At 38.6% G+C, this 20,397-nt stretch overlaps 1 protein-coding gene across 1 annotated transcript in view; it reads left to right on the top strand.

Annotated features, from left to right (window-relative positions):
* VCAN (versican) overlaps positions 1–20,397 on the top strand; it is a 105,016-nt gene that overhangs the window by 19,726 nt on the left and 64,893 nt on the right. Inside the window, exons 3-5 of the mRNA XM_026087164.1 lie at positions 1,727–1,901; positions 2,016–2,143; positions 14,353–14,646. Of these exons, the coding sequence (XP_025942949.1) occupies positions 1,727–1,901; positions 2,016–2,143; positions 14,353–14,646 (597 nt within the window). The remainder of the gene's footprint in view (positions 1–1,726; positions 1,902–2,015; positions 2,144–14,352; positions 14,647–20,397) is intronic.

The following is a 20,397-nucleotide window of genomic DNA, read 5'->3' as shown; positions in this document are numbered from 1 at the left end:
TGAAATATGGGAATTCCCCAAATTTCCTCTTCCATTTCCTATTTCTCTGCCAGTAGTTTTGATGGAATTGGGGTTTAATGATTGAGATTTGACTTAAATGTGTGTGTAGGTTTTACACAGTGTATTCTTTTTTCATTTGGGAAACTTTCTTAGCAAAAACATGACAAGAAGAGAAAAGTGTATTTTCTACTTATTGGTCATTGGTCATACCTTTGGTAAAATGGCAAAATTTCATTGAAATTGTCTGTAAGACTAAAACTATTTCTAAGTGTGTTGGAACTTCTTGAAACAGCATTTTACCATATTATTACTTACTCATAAATGATCAGCCTTCTTCTGCCTTTCAACAAAGTTCTAATAAAAAAGACTTGTAGTTAAATTATTTATTGCTACAATGCCACCATTTTTCAAAAATATATTAGAGTATGTTATTTCCTCATCATGAAATATTCCAATAAAATCATCAGAATAAAGGAATACTTTATGATTTATTCTTCTTGCTTTGTAGCCATTCTGTGCAGTAGATAATTTATAGTGTTGCTGCTGTTTCTGCAGATTTTAGAGTGAAATAAGTGAGGTTGTATGTTGTTGTTCAAAGATCATCAGGAGACATCCTTTTGACACCAAACTGTAAAAGACATTGATGATAGGGAGGGAAGTGACCTTGCCAAAAGGAATACCTGATTTCTGCCACCTCAGTGTTGGTACTGTTTATGGTTTAACTGTGCATGTGCAGCTGTTGTTGAATTCAGTGGGAGTTATGGACAGTTATATAGCAAACAGTATGTGGCACCTGGACAGAACCCATGTTTACCAAAACCACCTTAACTCTACCCTTCTCTCTCCAACCTCTGATATGTTCAAGTAACTTTTAAAAAAGTCTAGATTCTTTCCAGAACCAGAAAGGCACCATGTAAAATCAAGCTTTGTTTAGTCTATATCATTTGTAGTGCATGTGGGAAAACACGGTTATGAGAAGTTGACCAACAGCCATATGTTTATAAATGTTATATTTGTAGTAAGCCTTGGATGCATAGGAACAGATGTCAGGCCATCTCTTATTATCAGATCTTCATCAAAAGCACAAACCTTTTGGTGTCCCCCTTGGCTGTTTGTCTCACTGTGGCTGACAGACCTCACGCACTGAAGGGATCCCGATTCACCATTGGCACTTCTGTGTGCGGCTACCGTAGCGGGCTGCTTCAGAAGGTCTGTTTTTTAATCTGCCTCTTTCCAAGGGCTAGAAGTGCTTAGCCTTGTCTGGTCACACAGTTTGACTGGCAATTGGATGTGTCATGTAGGCTCATTTATTAAGCCAATATGGCAGGCAGCACTGTCAGCCTAAACACCCTGCTTACTGTCCAGGCAGCTGAACAGCACTTTGAATTGAAAGAATCCAAGCGACTGTGTGACATAGTTGATGCATTTAATCATTCCTTCTCCCTTTTGATTATAATTTGCTGTAATACACCTGTTGAAATGCTTATATGGTTTAATTGCTTTTTTTCTATGTGTACAGTGAAAATAATTTCTCCAAGTATAGTTACTGGTAGCAACCACTAGAGGGGGGCATCATTTATATGGCAGAATATCTTGAAGGCTTACTATTGTTATTATACCAGTCTGTTTTCAGCATTGTAACAGTATCTAGGTAAAGCTACAATATAGTGAGGATCGCAAAAATGATGCAAGATGTATCGGTAATGTGCATTTGTTATCTTTTCAGGTGTTGTATTTCACTATCGTGCTGCAACCAGCAGGTATACTCTGAATTTTACACAAGCTCAACAGACTTGTCTGGACAATGGTGCTGTCATAGCAAGCCCTGAGCAACTGAAAGCAGCCTATGAAGATGGATTTGAACAATGTGATGCTGGCTGGTTGTCTGACCAGACCGTTAGGTGAGACATTTAAAAGGCTTCTAGACAGTGTTTTCCAAAATTAATATGCTTAGCCTGTACAGACTTGAAATGCTGACTTACCATAATAACAAATATGATATCCAATTACAACAGATATCCAATTAGACATCCAAGAATTGGCTGCTTTGGAGATAAAATGGGAAAGAAAGGAGTCAGAACATATGGACGCCGTTTTCCTAATGAAACTTATGATGTATATTGCTATGTGGAACACATGAAAGGTAAGATAGACCTATATTTAGTCTGCACTGCAAAATCTAAAATGACTGGAGAATCTAATATGGAAGGGCAGTGAAATAAGAAGTTCTGTGTAAAATACATTTTGGCTGTTTTCAGTCTGAAGAGAGTTGCTGAATGAAGTGAACCTATAGTTTGTGGTCCAGCAGGTCTTTCTTAATGGTGAATGTGAAGGTGTACAGCTTACAGAGAGACAGTCAGGTTTAAAGCTGCAACAGTTAGTGACAGTAGATCTCAAAAAAGTTGCTGTTGAAGCCTCTTCTTCTAGTTAGAATGTTATTAAAGTATTTTCAGAGAAATACATTTAATGTTTGTGAAAGTGCATATGTATATGGAAAGGTGGATATAGTACATGTACTAACTATATTATAGTTCATGAAGTTTATAGTTAAGGTTTTACATATTCAACACTTAAAATTAGACAGAATTAATTGGATTTAATTGCAATCCAGGGCTAATAACATCTTTTTAAGAATAGGGCCTCTCACCATCAAAAGCAAACAAACAAGCAAAAACTTTCCAATGAGGAGTCTACATCTTCTTTAATAAGAGGCTTTATGATTCCACAGTATGGCCGCAGTCTTTGCAAAGGGTGCTAGAGTGGTTGTGATTCTGTCACATGGCATCTATGAACCATGGATCATGTTGTGCCATGGTACCCCATGCTCCATGGAAGAGCTGGATTCTGTGATCAGTATTTATTCAGGAAAGAGTTGTGTGGTAAAAAGAAAAAAACAGTGTAATTTTTCCTCTGATTGGGGAGTTCTAGTTTGTGCAACTCTCCATATTACTAGTGTGATGCTATAGTCATTTCTTCTAATCTCTCTTCTAGAAGTGAATTTACCTATATCCTTCTAGTGGGCTTACAGATATATTCCAGATACTAGATATCCATATGCCTAGACATTACTGTGACTAGTTAAATATTTATACTTAAAATATAAATGTAGAAATGTAGAAATATCCGTTTCATTCCTTTCCTGTAGCTTTTGTTTGTTTGTTTGTTTGTTTATTTTTTGGCTTTGTGCTGATATGCACATGGGAACATCACTCTGGGAACAGAAATACTTTGTAACCAGGACCAAAGTACATTTTTCATTTACTGCAGTGATCTGGGTCTGTAACTCTGCTTTATTCCATACCAGTTCCATTGTTACATTCTAAAAATACTTATAGTAAGCATAGATCTTAAGGGGCAGATCCTTGCCTGATATGCATTTGGTATGGTGCTTTTGATGTCAGTGAAGCAATAAATCATCTACAGCTCTGAGTAAGCCTGCCTTTGTGTATGTATGTATATCCATAACAATCAATTGTAACATTTAGGTGCTCATTATTTTTTTGTATTCTATGTTAGAGTAGAGCTAAATTAGATCATCAAAAGGTTTTTCTTCTAATGACAACTTCTAGAGACTTCAGTCATTAAAATCAATAAATGTTCTTCTCTTACCTTAGTAGCTGAGAAACTGGCCCAGACTATGTTCACATTAGAGAGTTATCAAAAACAAGCAATACAAGTCTTGCAAAGACTCTCAGAAGATACAGGCTTAGGAAATCTGAAAATTAAGGAATAGAATTTCATTAGTGCTTAGCACTGTCTTAAGTCTACTTGTGCTTTACCTTTATCCCTCAATGAACAGCACATCCAAATACCTGGAGTTTATGACATTTATCCTCCATAAATCCTTGATGGAATTGAATTCTGAATTGAAATCTTGACTCAAGGCTTGTAAAATCAATTTTGATCTTTCCTAGCTTGCAAAATGAAGTTGTGAGCAATTGGTATCATTTCTGAATGACAGGTCAATACCTGGTTCAAAGAATCTTCCTTCCCTTTTAAGTACAGATGAATCTAACTAATACTGAGAAATTCATTCTGGCTGAGTTTGAAAAGAATAGTCAAAACTGAAGCCTGTTTTACTGAGACTAATATTCTGTACTCAGAACAACCCAGAACCAGTCCACGAGAGTCTCTCAAAGAGGTTGCAGTTACTGCTCAATCTTCTTTGGTGAAGATGCACGCACATAGGTTTTCAGTTCCTCATGAGCATCAAGTAATTCTTCATTGTTACTAAATTTCATTCACCAAGATATATGAGCTGTCTTTTTTCTCTGGATGGCTATATATCTCTGTCCCATTGTAGAAGCTGATGATCTGTTTTCACATATTCATGTCTTTGTGCCTATGAGCTGGACTGCGGTAATGTGATCTGCCTGGCTATGAAGCCTTCAAAGTCTTGCAAATATAAGCTAGCACAGAATACTGAGGAGATTTGATATATCAACCCAGATTACAATAAGCACATTATTTTTACCTTCTTTATTGCATAGTGGCTTCCTGTGGAATACTGGTGAAATCAAATGTAGCGTTTCAGCCTTTTTCTCAAAGGTGCTCTATAACCTAGACCAAGGTTTTTATGAACTGCTTAAAGGTCTGGCTTGAAGACTGTGAATGACAGCTTCACCTCTTTGATCCAGTGAAGCTCTCCGTGACAATAATAAAGCCCATCTTGTAGTAACAGAAAATTCACAGAGATGGGTACAAGTTCAGAATGAAATTCTGCAGGAAGCAAAGATGCCCACRTTTCACTACCATCCTTTCCAAATGGAAAGTGTGCTTGACCTTGTCTTATCTAAATGATTTTCAGTATATATATTTATAAAAGTGCACAAGAATATGTTTCCCCAAATTAAGAAAACAAAGCACCCCATCTTACACTGGGATATGTATTGTACATGTTTTTCCTGCTGAAGATGGTGTGAGAGAAAAAAAGCAGTGTGTGATAAATGACGGTTGCGTGTTTGTTACACTAGTAGATGATAGTATGCTACTAGGTGACACTGCTGTGGTAATAAGCTGAATCAGAGAAGACAGGAAAATTCCTTTTAACTCAGTTAGTTTTACCATTACCACTTCCAGAAAATAGAGTTAAGTCAACACTGGTCACATAAGAAAACTCATCCTTAAGCTCTCTATTTATGTAGCAGGAAAGTCCTCTGTTCTGTGAAGAGATAACTGTCTAATAGCTGAGCACCCTTGGCCCACTGCATAATGTTTTTGTTGCTTCTGATTATCTTGATCAATTTTAATGCCAATAGAGATCATAAATAATAGCTAATCAAATTTCCTTCCCCCCCCCTCCACTTTTGCCTATTTGGTCAGAAGTTTTCAATGAACTGGAGTCAGAAGAAGATTTCTAGGACCCAGAAGGAGTCATAGTTTGATGGGTATAGATATACAGTATAAGAATGTTATACTGACATGCAAAGGGGGTAGTTTCTTCTCTTTGGATGAGGAAAGCTGCACTGTTAGGAACACACAGTACCACATCATGGCATAGTGCGGGATAAATTGTTCTCCAGTACCTTCACAGAAACTTGAGCCATTGAGGTAGACTTTCTTTTTAAGATAGAGCCAAGGAGCCGAGATGGTTCTGTCTACATAGTAGAAACAGTTTCTGTAAGAACAAGGGATAGTTTCAAATACTGAACTTGGTTGAAGTTACGTAGCACCAATGGGATTACACTTTGGAACCACTTATCCACAGAAGGCAGAGAATTTTATAAACTGCCAACAGAAGTTATTGGAAAGTGGACTTTGCGTAAAACTATATTCTTTGTTTTGTCTGATTGTAACGTATTCATCCATTGGTAGAAAGAAGCCTTAGCGTTCAGCATGTGAGATTATATTAAATCTCTGATTGCTCTATCTATTTAAGACTGATTCTGGAAGGCACAACCTTTCTCTTACAAAGTATTGAGTGCTCTCAACATACATGTGATACTTAGCATACTGTAGGACTGTGCTTAGACATGATATTTTCCATCTGAATTTGAAAGTTCATATCTATGTAGTCTGTTCTAATTCAGTGCCAAATCCAATAGACTTGCACTAAATAGGTCCTTATTCAGAGAGCTGGAGTTAATGGGATGACTATTCATGGAATAAGATGGTGTTTGATTAATGATATCAAAATTCGGGCCCTAATGAGAATGTCATCATGAAAGCCATCGAACAATTATTGGTCTGTTGGCCTGGTATCAGAGAGAAGGCCCAGAAGGCCATAAGTGGTGGTAAGAATAATTGCAGTTCTTTTTAGCTTAAATGTGTATTGAATTTATAGCACTGATTTGGGCAGTTACACTGAGGATTTGTAGGAGCAACACCATTTCAGCTTTCTTCCTTTCTGGCCCTGTGAAATTACAAAGTTAGCCAGAGACATGGATTTCTCCTTGAAACACAAGCAATTAGGTTAAATTAAAACCAGTTGTCTAGGCTTGATCTTACCATTTCCTTGTTCTGAGGAAAGCCAGAGAGATTAAAGACTGTGCACAATTATGAGTAAAATGTTTTGAGTCTTGCTAAAGAGCACAGGACAGTTATTATGGGAAGGATTTAAGACTTCTGAACTTCTAGTGATAAAAATAAGATTCTGGAGTCAAAATTTCACTAAAGTAGGTGTGGGCATGGTCTCTTATTACAGACTGGTTTACATTTTTCATATTTCATTGCAATTCATTGTATTAAGCTTTACATACTTTTATTAATAAATCATGTCCTGCAGTTAAAGGTATCCCAAGTGTTTTGGGTTTTTTTAACCTAAAGTGATTCAGCTTCAGAGGTTTGGATGTAACCTGAAGGTATACATAACTTAATACCTCCAACTGAAACAGTGTCTTCACCAGTGTCTTCTATAGACTAATCCCTTGGATGGAAATGGGTGATCAGGAAGGAGAGTTTTCTGTTCTGTCTGCAGATAAGCATGTATGTGATTAATTTGTCAGTACCGTGATGTCAGAAATGGAGACAAAGTGAAATCTGCTCGCCAAAGCCCAATGATGAAGTGTGGGGCTATGAGTATGTGATGCAGAGCCAAAGCACAAGCTGCTCCATGCAGCATTGTCTTCTGGCCGAAGCCATATATGTCTAACAAGCATATGTAATATGCAGATGGGGAGCCATGCAAAGAAAGCTATTTTGGGGTGGCTGTGGGGAGGATTATAAAGTCTCCTTTCCATGCACCATTTCCCCCCCCCCGTGAGTGTGGGGGAAAAAAAAGAAAAAAACAAAACCAGATGTCCTTTAAATACTTTCCACTTAGTCTCATGCGGTTTTGCTATTGTCATGGATATTTGTGTGAGAATAATAATAATTTAAAAAAGTCATAGACTAGGTAAAGCTTCAGGTAAGAAGTTTCTTCTGCATTTTTGGTAACTGAAGATCTTCTCTAGAGTCCATTCTGATTCTGGAGCAAGAATTAGATTAAATTTCAATTAAATTTAAACCTGGGACACAGAAAAAGGTCTTTCATTTTCTTCTATCTTCAGGACCTGTGACAAGGACATATCCTTTGCATTGGGCTACACTGGACATGTCTCCAGCCTTGAACTGTGTGACCTAATGTACTTGTAAGATTCAAGAGTTCTCAAGAGGAATACAGGGCCCAAATATAGGAAGCTAAATAGGAAATAATGCCATGATGCTTTTTATGCATGACCTGGTATTTGAGCTCATAACGTGAGAAATCTCATCTTTTAGAGAGATCCAAAAATCCTAACTTCTGAATGCTTATTGTGCGAGTAAGGCATAGAGAAAAAGATCATATGGAATTCCAAATTCATTTTTCTACTTTGTATAAGTACAGGTCAGTGACACTGTGCAACTACAGTAGAGATCTCTAAGGGTATAACAGTTACCATGCTACTCTTCATGCTTGAGGGCAGCCTATGGAATAAGTTCAACTCTTCAAGTCCTGCCAAATGCAATGGATTCCTGTTAAGCCTATCACTTTGCATGAAGCAGACCTAAGACATTCAGGAGGGTTTAATTAAATCATTACTGATATATATCAAAATGAATCAACTAACTTGTTTTAATGTGTGAAAGACTTCTTCAGCTTGTCTAGCTTTCTGCTTTAAAGTCATTGAGCTAAAATGTTCAAAGTGGAGTAAGTCCATCTATTTTTTCTAAACAATAAACTTGAATGAAGTTGGACATCCAAACTACTTAAGTGGTTTCACAGCCCTAGGGAATTTGTGACATTGTTAATGGTACTTCTTTCCCAGTTTGGGGTGTCAGAGAAGCAGCCCTTAATGACTGCAGGATGGGGGAAGAGAACTGCAGCTGAGGCAAGACATCTTATTTGTGCAGCTTGGGAAAGAGGGGGAAGGCTGAAGCAGGAGTCTGATTAATAAACAGGATCCTACATACAGTGGAGACAGCTGAAAGCTGCCAGGTCTGTTTTGACCCATATGCATGTGTGTGTTTCTCCAAAGTAATCAAGACAAAGGTGCTGGTCCCCATTGTCTACATCCATGTGTGGAGAGGAGGGAACAATGTGGGTAGTATCTCTACCTCCTTGGTTCACAGGCAGTCTGATACTCCTGTCAGTGACTGCTGCAGCTTTTTTGGAAGGGCCTTTTGGATGGGCCAAAGAGAGAGAGAAAAGAAGAGGAAATGGGAATTCTTGGAACATGTGGTCCTGAAGGTGCAAGGGTAAATATTTTAGTTGCCACCATATTCCTTTTTCTCTAGACACCTGACTGTGTTCTAGAAATCAAGGGTTAGATGGAGTTCATATTCTGAGGAAAAGGAAGTTAGCATGGCAGAGCCTCATGACTGCTTGAGCTTTGAACTGCCAACCATGTGGCTTGAGGCCACACAAGAATGATGTTTTTGAAGAGGACTAACATCAAGTTACAGCTGTTACAGCTGCAGGTGGGGAAATGTCCTCAGACAGTTCCGTATAATACCAGCAAAAATGATATTTTATCCCTTTTAGCTATCTTTCAAGACAGACCCAGGGCCCACAGATCTCCAACCGTAGGCACAGAGCCCTGGAACTCTAACATACTCATGAAGGCAGCTTTGCTTGATGAGTTTGATAGGTTTCACCATCTCTCAGAGCCAACTAACGAACATGTCTGGAGTTCACTACAGACCCATTATACTCAAAAAGGAGAGCTGCCAAATTCCTGGTGAGGAATACTGGCTCTTCTCCTCAAACATGAACATCACTAAGAGGCTAATGTGGAAACGTATTAGAATTTTTTTGTTATTTTTTATTTAAAGTTGTTAGAGTTAAGCATTTAATTCTATAGGAATGATTAGCTTTTTGTGTATTTAGTCTCCGTTTGGATTCCCCTGATTGTTTCCTTTGTCTTTCTTAACTGATGCTGGAATGAGGTGAAGGTCATAGAATCTAACCACCACCACAAGGTAAAACTTCTCAGCGTTTCTTCCTCATTGGTGTTGCTGAATTCCAGATGAGACAGTAATGAAGGGAGCTGTTGCTCTGGGAGAGTAAGGTGGGGAAAAGGCTAAGAATTTGAAAAACAAATAAATATAAGTTTATAAGGTGTTTGACGTGTTACCAGATGTGTCAAAAGCACACAATGACAGGTTACTTCTGTCTTGAGCTCTCCTGCAGTTTCAGGGAATCCTTTAGACATCAGTGTATGTTGTGTCACAGAGTTGCATGTGATGCTTTCCTCTGCCAGGTGCAAGTGCCTTGTAGCTCATGTGTTCTTCCTGGCACACTGGGTGATGGCGTGTGAAGCAGAGGGGATGGTGCTGTGCTCCAGGTGGGAAGAGTGACATAGACAGGCATAAAGATCTTCTCTAGGAAGTCACAGCCCACCAGTCCCTTAATGTGGTTTCGTCTATGGGCAAAGAAATTACTGGTGAAATCTGTGCTGGAGGGCTACATCTAGCTTCATTAGTTTTGTCCTAGTCAATACATGTTGTGTATTGACTCCTGGCTATGGTTCTGGCCTGCCCATATTTCTATGCTTGCTTTTAAGATGTGCGATTCGTGATATTCACACCTATAGACACGCCCAACTTAGGGAGATGTTTCCTGATGAGAGAGAATAAGTGAATTATCCTTCAAAGGAATGAAGCTTGCTATAAAACTAGCTGATAAGTCTCTAGATCTTAGGTTTTTTGCTTGGGGGTTGTAGTGAATCAGCTTTTGTCTTCAAGAGAAAAAAATTAGCACCTTCATCTGGCTTGAAGTATTTGAAAGAGAGGCATAAAGCATGACTGTAGTCAGGTGTCTTTTTAAATTAACTAAAACAAACACACATAAGAGGAAAATCCCAGGTATTCTTCAAGTGCTCTGATTGCTGAGGCTAGGCGATCAACCCAAAACTTGATTTTTAAACAGGGGCTAAGAATAATACAAATTGCATTATTGTCTGCAGTCTAAACATTGTCATGGTCTCCATTTCACCCCCTGGTACTATAAGACTAGTTTCTCTTCATCTGCTGGTCTAAGCCCTGGGGTTTGCCTGCATAATATTGCTAAATAATTCATAGTGGACTCCAGCTATGAAAACACTGAAACATTGCGCATGGCTTTTAACACACACAAAAATGGAATCTTCTCAGCTTTGGTGTTGGTGGCTATGTCATTCATTTATCAACCAGACAAGTTTTCTCTTTATTTCCTTGGGGTACACTCCCAAAGTTTTGGCTTGGAAATCGAGGTGCTTTCAGACATCATAATTAAGACACTGTAAGAGTGTAATAGGAGTGTAATCTTCCTGCTAAATATGGAGCTTAGACCAGTTGTGCTTCCAAAATAGGAGTTATGTTTAGAGAATACATGGATTAAATATTTTATTAGTTTCACCATTGACTTTTTATGCTGTTTAAAGGAAGTTTCTGTGTAAGGGTCAAATCCTCTTCTGTTTTTTACTTTGAACGAGCCAGACTGTTTCAGCTGCAGTAACTGACACAGTGCAAGGCAGGATTGGAGCATAAGTCCTTTTTCCCATGCCCTTTTGATAGCCTCTATCAGTTTTGAGGTTGAAGCCTTGAAAGCTGGATGCAGACCCTGAGCCATATAGAAGAATTTCTCCCCAAATGCTTGGCTTCTTCAGAGGAAATTCCCAGTGTTCTTCCTTTAAGTACCAGCACCTTTCTTCACATGCATTCTTCTGTTACTTCCCTCCTACTCTGTTACCCAACTTGTACATAGACTAAATAGGGAATAGCATAACTTCCAAACCAAGTTCTTTTTCTCTCTATGAGATAAAAAGCCAGGTTTACAGTGAAGTAGGACCATCCCTCTTTTCACATGCTATAAACAGAATTACCTCATTGCTGTGAGGACAAAACTGCAGGGGAAAAAGTGAGGGATTATATAAGTAGACCTTCCAGAGCATGCACCCAGAATCTATAAACATCAATAATTTGGTAGCTATCTCTTTCTGACCAGAGACTCGTGGCTAGCAAGTGCCTTAGCATTAGTCACATCAGAGAGGTGATGTGTATTGCAGAATGTCCTCTGTGCATATGCATAGGGGACTTCTGCAAGGGTGCATTATTATAGGACTGCCTTTAGGAAATACAGGGCCATTTACATCCCTGCTGTTCCAAAGTGATGCACACAAGCACTTTCTGTACACGAGCAGTAGGTCATGATTCACTGTCGGTGTGCAGTGTTAGCCAGCATATTCCTGAAGCGATAAGTCCTCTGTGTGATCTGCCCACAGTTTGCTCCAGGTGAAAAGTGCAGGAAAGATTGTACAAAGTCTCTTATCACATATCTTAAGGCTGCTGTAAATCAGATTGATGCTATCCTGTCCTTGAATTGTCTTGAGTGCTGTTTTTTTCCTAAGTACTCAACAACAAAAAAATCACCTTTCTCTTTCTCATTTTTTTTTAAATGTGATTTTGGAAAATTGCAGGACAACTTTTAAATGTTTTCAGGTTTATATAGCAAAGCCTTTGTTAAACTTTTGCTTTGTTTCTTACATACCATCCCAACAGTTATTAGGCACATCAAGTGTACATTCAAACACACAGAATCTTAGTTTCTTTTCAAACTGGACAGACCATTTGCAAAATCATATCTCCTAGCATAAATGACCACTCTTTGGAATTTGACTTTTGCACTCTGCTGGGTTGTTTTTACATAGGAGTTCTAGAATCATAGCAAAACACTCCTTGACTGGAGCAACTGTGAACCGCCATGTTTTAACATAGTTTTACTTTTTATTTTGCTGTTATCATTCCTAAAATACATGACTCTATACTCAGTGTACAATGGAATGACAATAAAAGTATTTTGTTGGATGCTCTGGCACCTTTTCACATTCTCCGTGCATTTATTCTAAAAAATTCTTTAATATGTCAAATAGGTGGCAAAGAATGCAAGTTTGGACTACACTTGCTGGAGTGTTCTGGTTAGCCTGCATTTTTTCTTAAACACATGCTTTTTCTTTTTATGATTTTGTTTTTTCTGGTAAAACACACTTTAGACAAAGATGGTATCTATACGACAGCAGCTGACCTTAAAGGTGAACCAAATAAGTAGGTCTTGGGTCTGCAGGATAGATTTAGCACAGAGAAGGATATGCCACCCACCTTCTAAATGTATATTGTTATCAGTGCTGCATATACAAGCTTATTCCAAGGCAAAATTCAAGGCAGACTTCCGTATAAAAATGCTCTTGTGCAACTTGAACGGGTAAGTTTTCAGCAAAGTGGCCTCCCTTATATAAGTACAGTTTGAACCCTGTGTTTTGAAGTTTTGTAGCAAGACATAAGTGTTCACTAAGTTTCCTTGCTTTAACAGTGCAGATATCAGCTTGGAGGAATGAATGCCCCTAACTTTAATGATGCTATGCAGAAGCTCCATTTGGAGGCAGTTGGCTTCTTACACACAGTGATCCAGATTAGTTGATGGAAAAATTGCATTGCTATTAATCTTACTTTGTTTACCCATTTTCCTGTCTTTTCAGTAAGCTTTTCCCAGAAAGGATGTTGTGGGTTCGTTTGACACAATTTACTTTTTGGTGCATTATATTTGTTAAAAGAAAACCATTAAAATACGTTGGTTTTCTTACTTTTCTCACTTTCTTGTCTAACCAGACTTATAACCTCCCTTCTAATCACAGTCATTTTAACTACTAATTTTCATACACATCAAAGCTGCTACATGAGGGGATAATTGAAGAGTCCTTGGAACAGGGCGGGCTGCTCTACAGAGGTCTGTCCTTGCTCCATTGATTCACAATACTACCATTGGGACAGTGTTGTGGGTAACTGTCTATTGTTCTGTATTGGCCATGGTACTAGATCTGCCCCTGATGAAGAGGAGGCTGTCCCCCACAGAAATGTGTAATAAAAAGTGTATTATCTGTGTGCTCTGAAGAGTTGAATAAAACATTTTAGTACTTTTAAAGGTGAATGATTGTTCACTCTCCTTATCTTAAAGTGTGCCCACTGGACATGCTCTGTCCCTCAACAGCTACAATACTTTACCTCTATGTTAGAAACACCCTGCAACATGTATAAAGAAACTTACACTATGGAATTGATATTACAGCTGTAATAACAAATCAGAATTTCTACCTAGGAGGAAAAAGAAAATTGGCACATTGCCTTCTTTCACGCTTGCATTCCTTTCAAGCCCGAAACAAGTGTAATGTGAATGAAACTGCTTGGGGTGATGTAGTCTCTCTGTCTGCCTTTTGCTAATTTGTCTTGAGAAAACTACAGAGGCGAGACAGATTGCATGCCCAATGTGAATTAGCAGCCCTACAAGCAACAGTAACCATTGTGTTCTGATCTGCAGTAGATTGGGTGGGGGAAGAGAACATCTCATAACAAATATTTTGAATTTACGCTGTTTTCTTCAATTGAACATCTGGATTTTAAGTTTCATCAGTTCTATCTGAAGCCTAAGCAAAAACTGGAAAGGAGTCACTTTGCTACTTCATTCTCAGGACGTGAACATTAGAACCTTGATTTTGTTTCTGATATTTTGATGAGTAAATGGGCCAACTAAATCAACTGCGTAATGGTGATTTAACTTGGAAGATGTGCTATTGGAAGATATTTGATGTGCTGTTTATTTTGATTCAGTGTCCAAGTAGAAGGGTAGTATTTGCAAATTATTATTCCATGGAAGCTAAACTAAATTAGGGGCTGTCTAGCTCATTCATCTTTTTCAGCTGGAGTTATGAGTTTGGTGCACACGTCATGTCAAGTGCTTTCTGTCATTTGTTTGCCCCCTTGGGGCAAGAGCAAAACCAATGGAAATATGACATTAGAAGCTGCTTTTGAGCAGCTAGTGACTTAGGGGAAACTTAGGGGACTTTGACAGGAAGAGGGAAGCTAGATTGACTTGATAATAGAACATGATACTCTGTCTTAATTTTCTGTGTTTTCTTCCCCTAGATGAAGTGGTTCATGTTTCAGTTCCTGAGAAGCTAACCTTTGAAGAAGCAAAAGAATTATGTCAAAAAAGAGATGGCGTTCTTGCATCTGTTGGGAACCTGTATGTTGCCTGGAGGAACGGCTTTGACCAGTGTGACTATGGTTGGCTGGCTGACGGAAGTGTTCGTTATCCTGCATCTGTGGCTAGGCCCCAGTGTGGAGGAGGTTTACTTGGGGTGAGAACCCTGTATCGCTATGAGAACCAAACAGGCTTTCCTTACCCAGATAGCAAGTTTGATGCCTACTGCTATGAACGTAAGCTTTTTTTAGTTATAATTTTCAGTATGCTCATGAATTCTAACCCTGAAAAGTGTTTACTTTAATATATGCTTTGTTTCAGTTTTTGTGGAGCACATGAGTTTTAAAAAAAAATTCTTTTATCACATGGCTTTACAAAAAAAGGAGAAAAGCCAAACATAAAAAAAAAGTCTTTAAAAACATTGACAAATAAAGACAGCAAAATTTTAAGGTAAGATTTCAGCCTAGGCTGTTGTATTTAAGCAGAGTGACAGACCACACCTGGGGCTGTGGAACAGTAGGTAATTCAGTGCCTGGCTGATTGCACCTTAGTATCTTCTGTTGATGTCAATTAACATAGGAACAGAAGAAATACTGGATCAAATGAATGACTCATCTAGCCTGATGCTCTATTTCCAATGATGGCAATAAGAGAGACTGTTTACAGACTGCACACAGGCCTGGCCATTTCCAGGTCTCCCAGATGACTGTTATTTTGGGGCTGTCATTTGATTCCAGGCATTTTTCCCCATCTTTTTTTTTTTGGTTTCTAAAACAGTTTTAATTTCTGCTCTCAATCTGTCACTTGATATTTCATGTGCGCACGGTGGATGGTCTAAATTGCTTTTCTTACTGCAACTGTGCTGCTTGTTTCCCTCCTGGTATTTTCACAGGCACACTGAGCACTTTCTACGTCTGCCTGGTAGATTGCATCAGTCTAAACCAGATTCTCTTCTATGCCTGTCAGTTTTCCTCTGGCTTTGAGTTTAAATACTCCTCTGCAACCTTTTACATCTTCAGTGACAGCAGCCTGGCTCTGCTAAGATTATCATGCAGCCTATCCTTATTGTACAGGTTCCTTTCGTCCCCAAAGGTTCCCTAGCTTCTAACATACCTACGTTCCTTCTCGCTATACTGTCACCTCATCTGTGCATTACACCACATCCCTGCCTGCCTCTTAGGCCTCCCTGAAACTGGCAGTCTCAGAGACCACCACCATGGAGGTCCTGGACTCATCTACCTAGCAGCCTCCAGAACATCCCTCCTATATTTGTGTGTGTGATGACTATTTGCTGTTCCCATACACCTCTAGATAGCCTATCCATGCATCTCATGATGTCTAGCATGCAAATTGCTGTGCAGACCTCTCAAACATCACAAACTCAGCTATCTGTGTGTCTGCTAATAGAGGCTTCCACCACCTTATATCTATCCTTTAAGATCTCCTCTGTCACAGGAGTGTTCTTGGTGCAAGAGGACACTATGATACTAGCTGGAAGGTGAGTCACATCTAAGAGATTAGAGCACTTCTCCCCAGCTGAACATCCTCCTTTCCTGAAACTTGCAGCCTCTTCAGCAGTATAGAGAGGTTGGACTGCTCTACGATGTCCTTGTAGGCCTTTCTGATCAGTGAAGTTCCTGTGGTTGCAAGTAGTACCATTGACAGTAAGGAGTAAAGGCTACTTGTGTTGAGATAAAGTTCAGGACTTGGTCTTTATCTAGTTTTCTTGGACTTTGTCCTGTGACTGTAAGTCACAGCTGCTTGTAATGTGCAACCTGTACTGTCCCCATTTTTGTGAATGATGAGCCAGCTGTAGCTACAGATCTTTTCAGCTCAGGCACTGGATGCTCCTTTATAGGCAGTCTTTGCTGCTGAAAGCAAATCCTGGCACCTGGTGTAATGTTACAGTCTGGCTGCTCTCACTTCAAAAGCGTGTCAGTGGGAGGTGGAGGTGCCCCATGTTCTCACACACTCTTATCTGCAATATTTTGAAATAGGAGTTTTTTCCTTTGTTGTTTGTGGGTAAGATCTTGCAAAACTGCACGTGGAAGCAGTCCTAATGGACTTCAAGGCAACTGCGTACAGGAGTAAGGACTAGTTAAGTTCAGGAGTGTGTGCTTTAGTCTGCATAGTACTATTTTGTCATATTGCTCCTTCTGTCCCTTCCCTCAATTGATTATGAATTTTTTTAAGTGTGATATATAAAATTGACTCTAATGGGGATGAAATTCATCAGTCTCTCCAAAAGACTGAAGCAGGGACTGCAAATTTGCCTGTAATCTAGTCTTTACTTAGAACAAATTTCAGCTTTCCAACCCATTTGTGTGAGTGAATTCACCCATTTCAAATAAAATGTTCATTTTGACTGTTCTTTCAGGAAGTTTTACTTAACAAATTTTAGTGAAATACCATGTGTCCTAAAATCATCACTCATAAGAATTGGGTTGGTGCCTTTTTTTCTAAGTGCTCTTTCTGCAAAGTCTTGTCCTTGATACGTAGAGAGTAAACACTTCATCTGTTTGCAACCCAAAAAGTAGACAGTCTATTATTCTGGATCCTTTTACAAGGAAAAAAAAAAGATTAAACAAAACTAACATATTTTGTTAGGCAGATGGCTTGCTAGCCCTTTTAATTGCAGTCAATATTACATTAGAATTACTTAAAAGCTGCTAGTTAGATGACTCAGATTTTGCCAAATACAGCTCTTTTAGTGTATGGAAACACAGCAGTGTGACGCTTTGAGCCATGTACCCTCCTTCAGGGTCCTCCTGCACCACATATTTCAGAAGTTATTGAAAGCGTGCTCTCTCCCTCTAAAAAGGTGCTCAGGATCTCACAGGAACCAGCTGTAACTCTTCATTTACTTTGGTAAAAGATTTATACAAGTGGTGAGTAATGAGACTCACTGTCTAGCATCTTGGTCTTACACATCTCAAAATGCAGCGACTGTAGATTGAGTCACTCTCCCCTGTCGGATCCAGTCCCTTTTCTGGGGCAGAGAAGGAGAGAGAAAGAAAAAAAATTGCTCTATAGTATAGCAAAAAAGTTGAATATAAGTTCTTGTTCCAAACAGTCTTTGGTCTGGAAGTTTCTTCTGAAACATCCCGGTCAAATCTGTTTCAAAGTTTCAGTGCAGGAATGTATCACATGAAAGTCTGCTATCCCTAAGCCCAGACTGCTTTTACTCTACATGAACCTTGTTAAGAAGCCCCTTATACACAGTGCCAGACAGCAAAACAGTCCTCCCAAAGACCTTGATTCTTTATACAGAACTCCAATACAATGCTGATAGCTCTTAGTATCCTCACTAGGTATCTCGTACTACATTGTTAAATTTTCCTCCTAGCTTGAATACCCAGTCAAACAGAGAGCTTTTCTGTTGCTAAAAAAGAATAGAAAAGGGAGATCATTACATTCATTTATGGGATCAAGGTCTGCTAAAGGAAAAAACACAGAGTTCCTCTGTGACCAAGGCAAGATCAGGCTGGCTATCTAGGTAGCACCAGTGCTGAAGGTCTGCAGAACAGATGTTTCATACAGTTGAAAACAGTGATGTCACATTTTTACTGTTTCCCAGTAAAGTTTCCCCTGCCTCCTGCGTGAAAGCTAGTGAAGTTCCCATTAACTCAGCTTTGAGAGTGATATGGCCGCTTGCTGTGCCTTTAGTCTGAAGTGAAATGGCAATGATTAAGGATCTGTATCTGCCACTTTTACTCATGTTGAGTAATTTTATACTCTCTCAGTAAGTCCACCAGAACAAACGCCTCTCAGCCGCAGAAAGGGTGAGGGTAACTGTAGAATTTTCTCATACTCTGAAGCAATAGAACTGTGTCAAAGCAGACATCTGCTTTAATCATTACAAAAACAGGTCTTATATTTACAAAGGTGATATCTCTTTCTTCAATCCAGCTTACAGTCTTCACTTCTATTTTGTGATTAAAAGTCTCATTGATGGAAAATCTCAATATATTAATTTTAAATTGTGGTTAAGTTAGAAGAAACTTTAAACTAYATTTTGAAAAATTGAATGATTTTATAAAATGAATTATATAGATTCAAATACATTAAAAAGTAACCCAAACAGTAAGTTTGTTACAAGCAGTAAGCATTAATTTCAATAACATAACCAACCTGCACAATATTTAACTGTAGTGCAGTTGAGTTCGGGATTTTAACTTCAACTTTATTCTGGTTACAAAATCACGTTTTACAAAGTATCTTGACCTGTGGAAAGTAAAAGAGGTTTAGACTAATAATTTGTGATTTAAAATATAAAATTTTGTTAAAAAAATAAAAGACCTTCATTACTTGATCCCAAATATTTTTACTCTACAGAAACCACATGGCTCTGAGTTTCTAAAACATTAGTCATATTTTTATCTTATCCCTCCAAAACTTCCTCCTTGTAGAGACTCTTTAGTTCTCCTTTTTTTTTCTAAGATGTACTTAATGATGTACCTGATGAGGCTTGAAAAAATTTCAGGTTAGGCACATGATTAAGCACTTGAGACTCCTTGACAGCCATCATCAGAAGAAAAGTATCTGAAGTGTTAACATATAGGAGTTTTCTTCAATAAAAAAAAATATTTAAAAAGAATTGTAGAAGAACAGTTGCTGAAAACTGATGTTTGTTTGTAGCTGAATAACATATTGTTTCAGCAAAAGCTCTTTCACTTTTAATGAGTACCTGTTTAATGGCTAGTCACTGCATAGAGATATGGTGTTTATTTATTCATTTATTTATTTATTTTTATTCTCTCTTGCTCTCTCCCTCTCTGTCTCTCAATATTTGATACACTGAAGTTTGTGGGAATCTTTCCACTGACTTCAAGAGGCTTTGGATTAGGCATTTTATACTGTAGCATCTCTAGAATAAATTACACTACAGAAATGCACTAATCAAAATGCATAAATTTTTTGTTTTAAATACCTGTAACAAAAGTGAACTTGGTGAACTAGAGGTAGTTGAATTTTTGAAAAATAAATCCATGCTTTGCTGAGAAACACTGAATACCTAAAGCTGATTACTTTTATGGACCTGTATTGATTTTGGCAAGCCTTTCAGCAAAACATTTTTTGCCTGACTCAAAACACATTTTGACCATTTTGTCTTCATTTCTTTCTGGATTGACCATTTTGTTTCAGATCTGCTTTTTCATTTTAACTTTCTGTTTCATGCAGCTTTGTTGTTTCTTTTTGATTTTGCCATTTTGGTTTGGATTTATGATTTCATTTTAGCTGAAAATTGGAAAATGCCAGTTCTGAGATGTGTTGTCCCATGTGTTCATTCCCTGAATGAAGTCTGCATTGTTTTGATTGTTTCAACATAGCCACATCAAGGGTGACTTCAAGTCATCCTCTGCTTGTGACTGAGGGCCTGCTTGTCTGATGCTTTGTCTGTCTAAAGCTCAGAATCAGAGCATAGTTTTCGTAGAAGAAACACAGGAAGCAACAGTTTTCATAGTATGTAACAGGACAGACCTTTGTTAGATGATCAAAATGAAAAATAGGTGTCTCTGTGCAAATCTCTTCCCTGCCCCCTCAAAACCCCACCAACCCAAACCCTCCGTTTCTGACAGTATTGTCAGTTTGAGTAAGAGTGTTTCAGCATGTCTGTATGCATGTAGTGTAAGGCAGCTTGCAAGCACTGTTCTTCTGTGGAGGACTTTGGAGTGGGGAAAAAGAACCTTTGGGAGGTCCTACAGCATCAGCCACCATGGCTACAGGCTACTGCCTAGAAACCATTGATTGTGCTTCACTTGTCTTGTAACAGAAAGGATATGAGTTTTAGACATAGCTCAAAAGTTGTCAGAGAGAATGTTGTCTTCCCTTTTGCTGCATGGACTTAGTTCGGAAAACTTTGGATAACTAGGCAGTTCTGTCTTCTCCACAGCAACCATCCCATGCTCGGATGCTACATGTCCCAGCCACTTCCTGGAGGAGAGAAATATTTCCAGCCTGATGTTGGTCTGACTGTATTTTGGGCA

Source organism: Apteryx rowi, unplaced genomic scaffold (genome assembly GCF_003343035.1).
Source record: "Apteryx rowi isolate R43461 unplaced genomic scaffold, aptRow1 scaffold_707, whole genome shotgun sequence".
Taxonomy (NCBI): domain Eukaryota; kingdom Metazoa; phylum Chordata; class Aves; order Apterygiformes; family Apterygidae; genus Apteryx; species Apteryx rowi.
The sequence above is the reverse complement of the archived record's forward strand: the minus strand, read 5'-3'. Positions and strand labels throughout refer to the sequence as shown.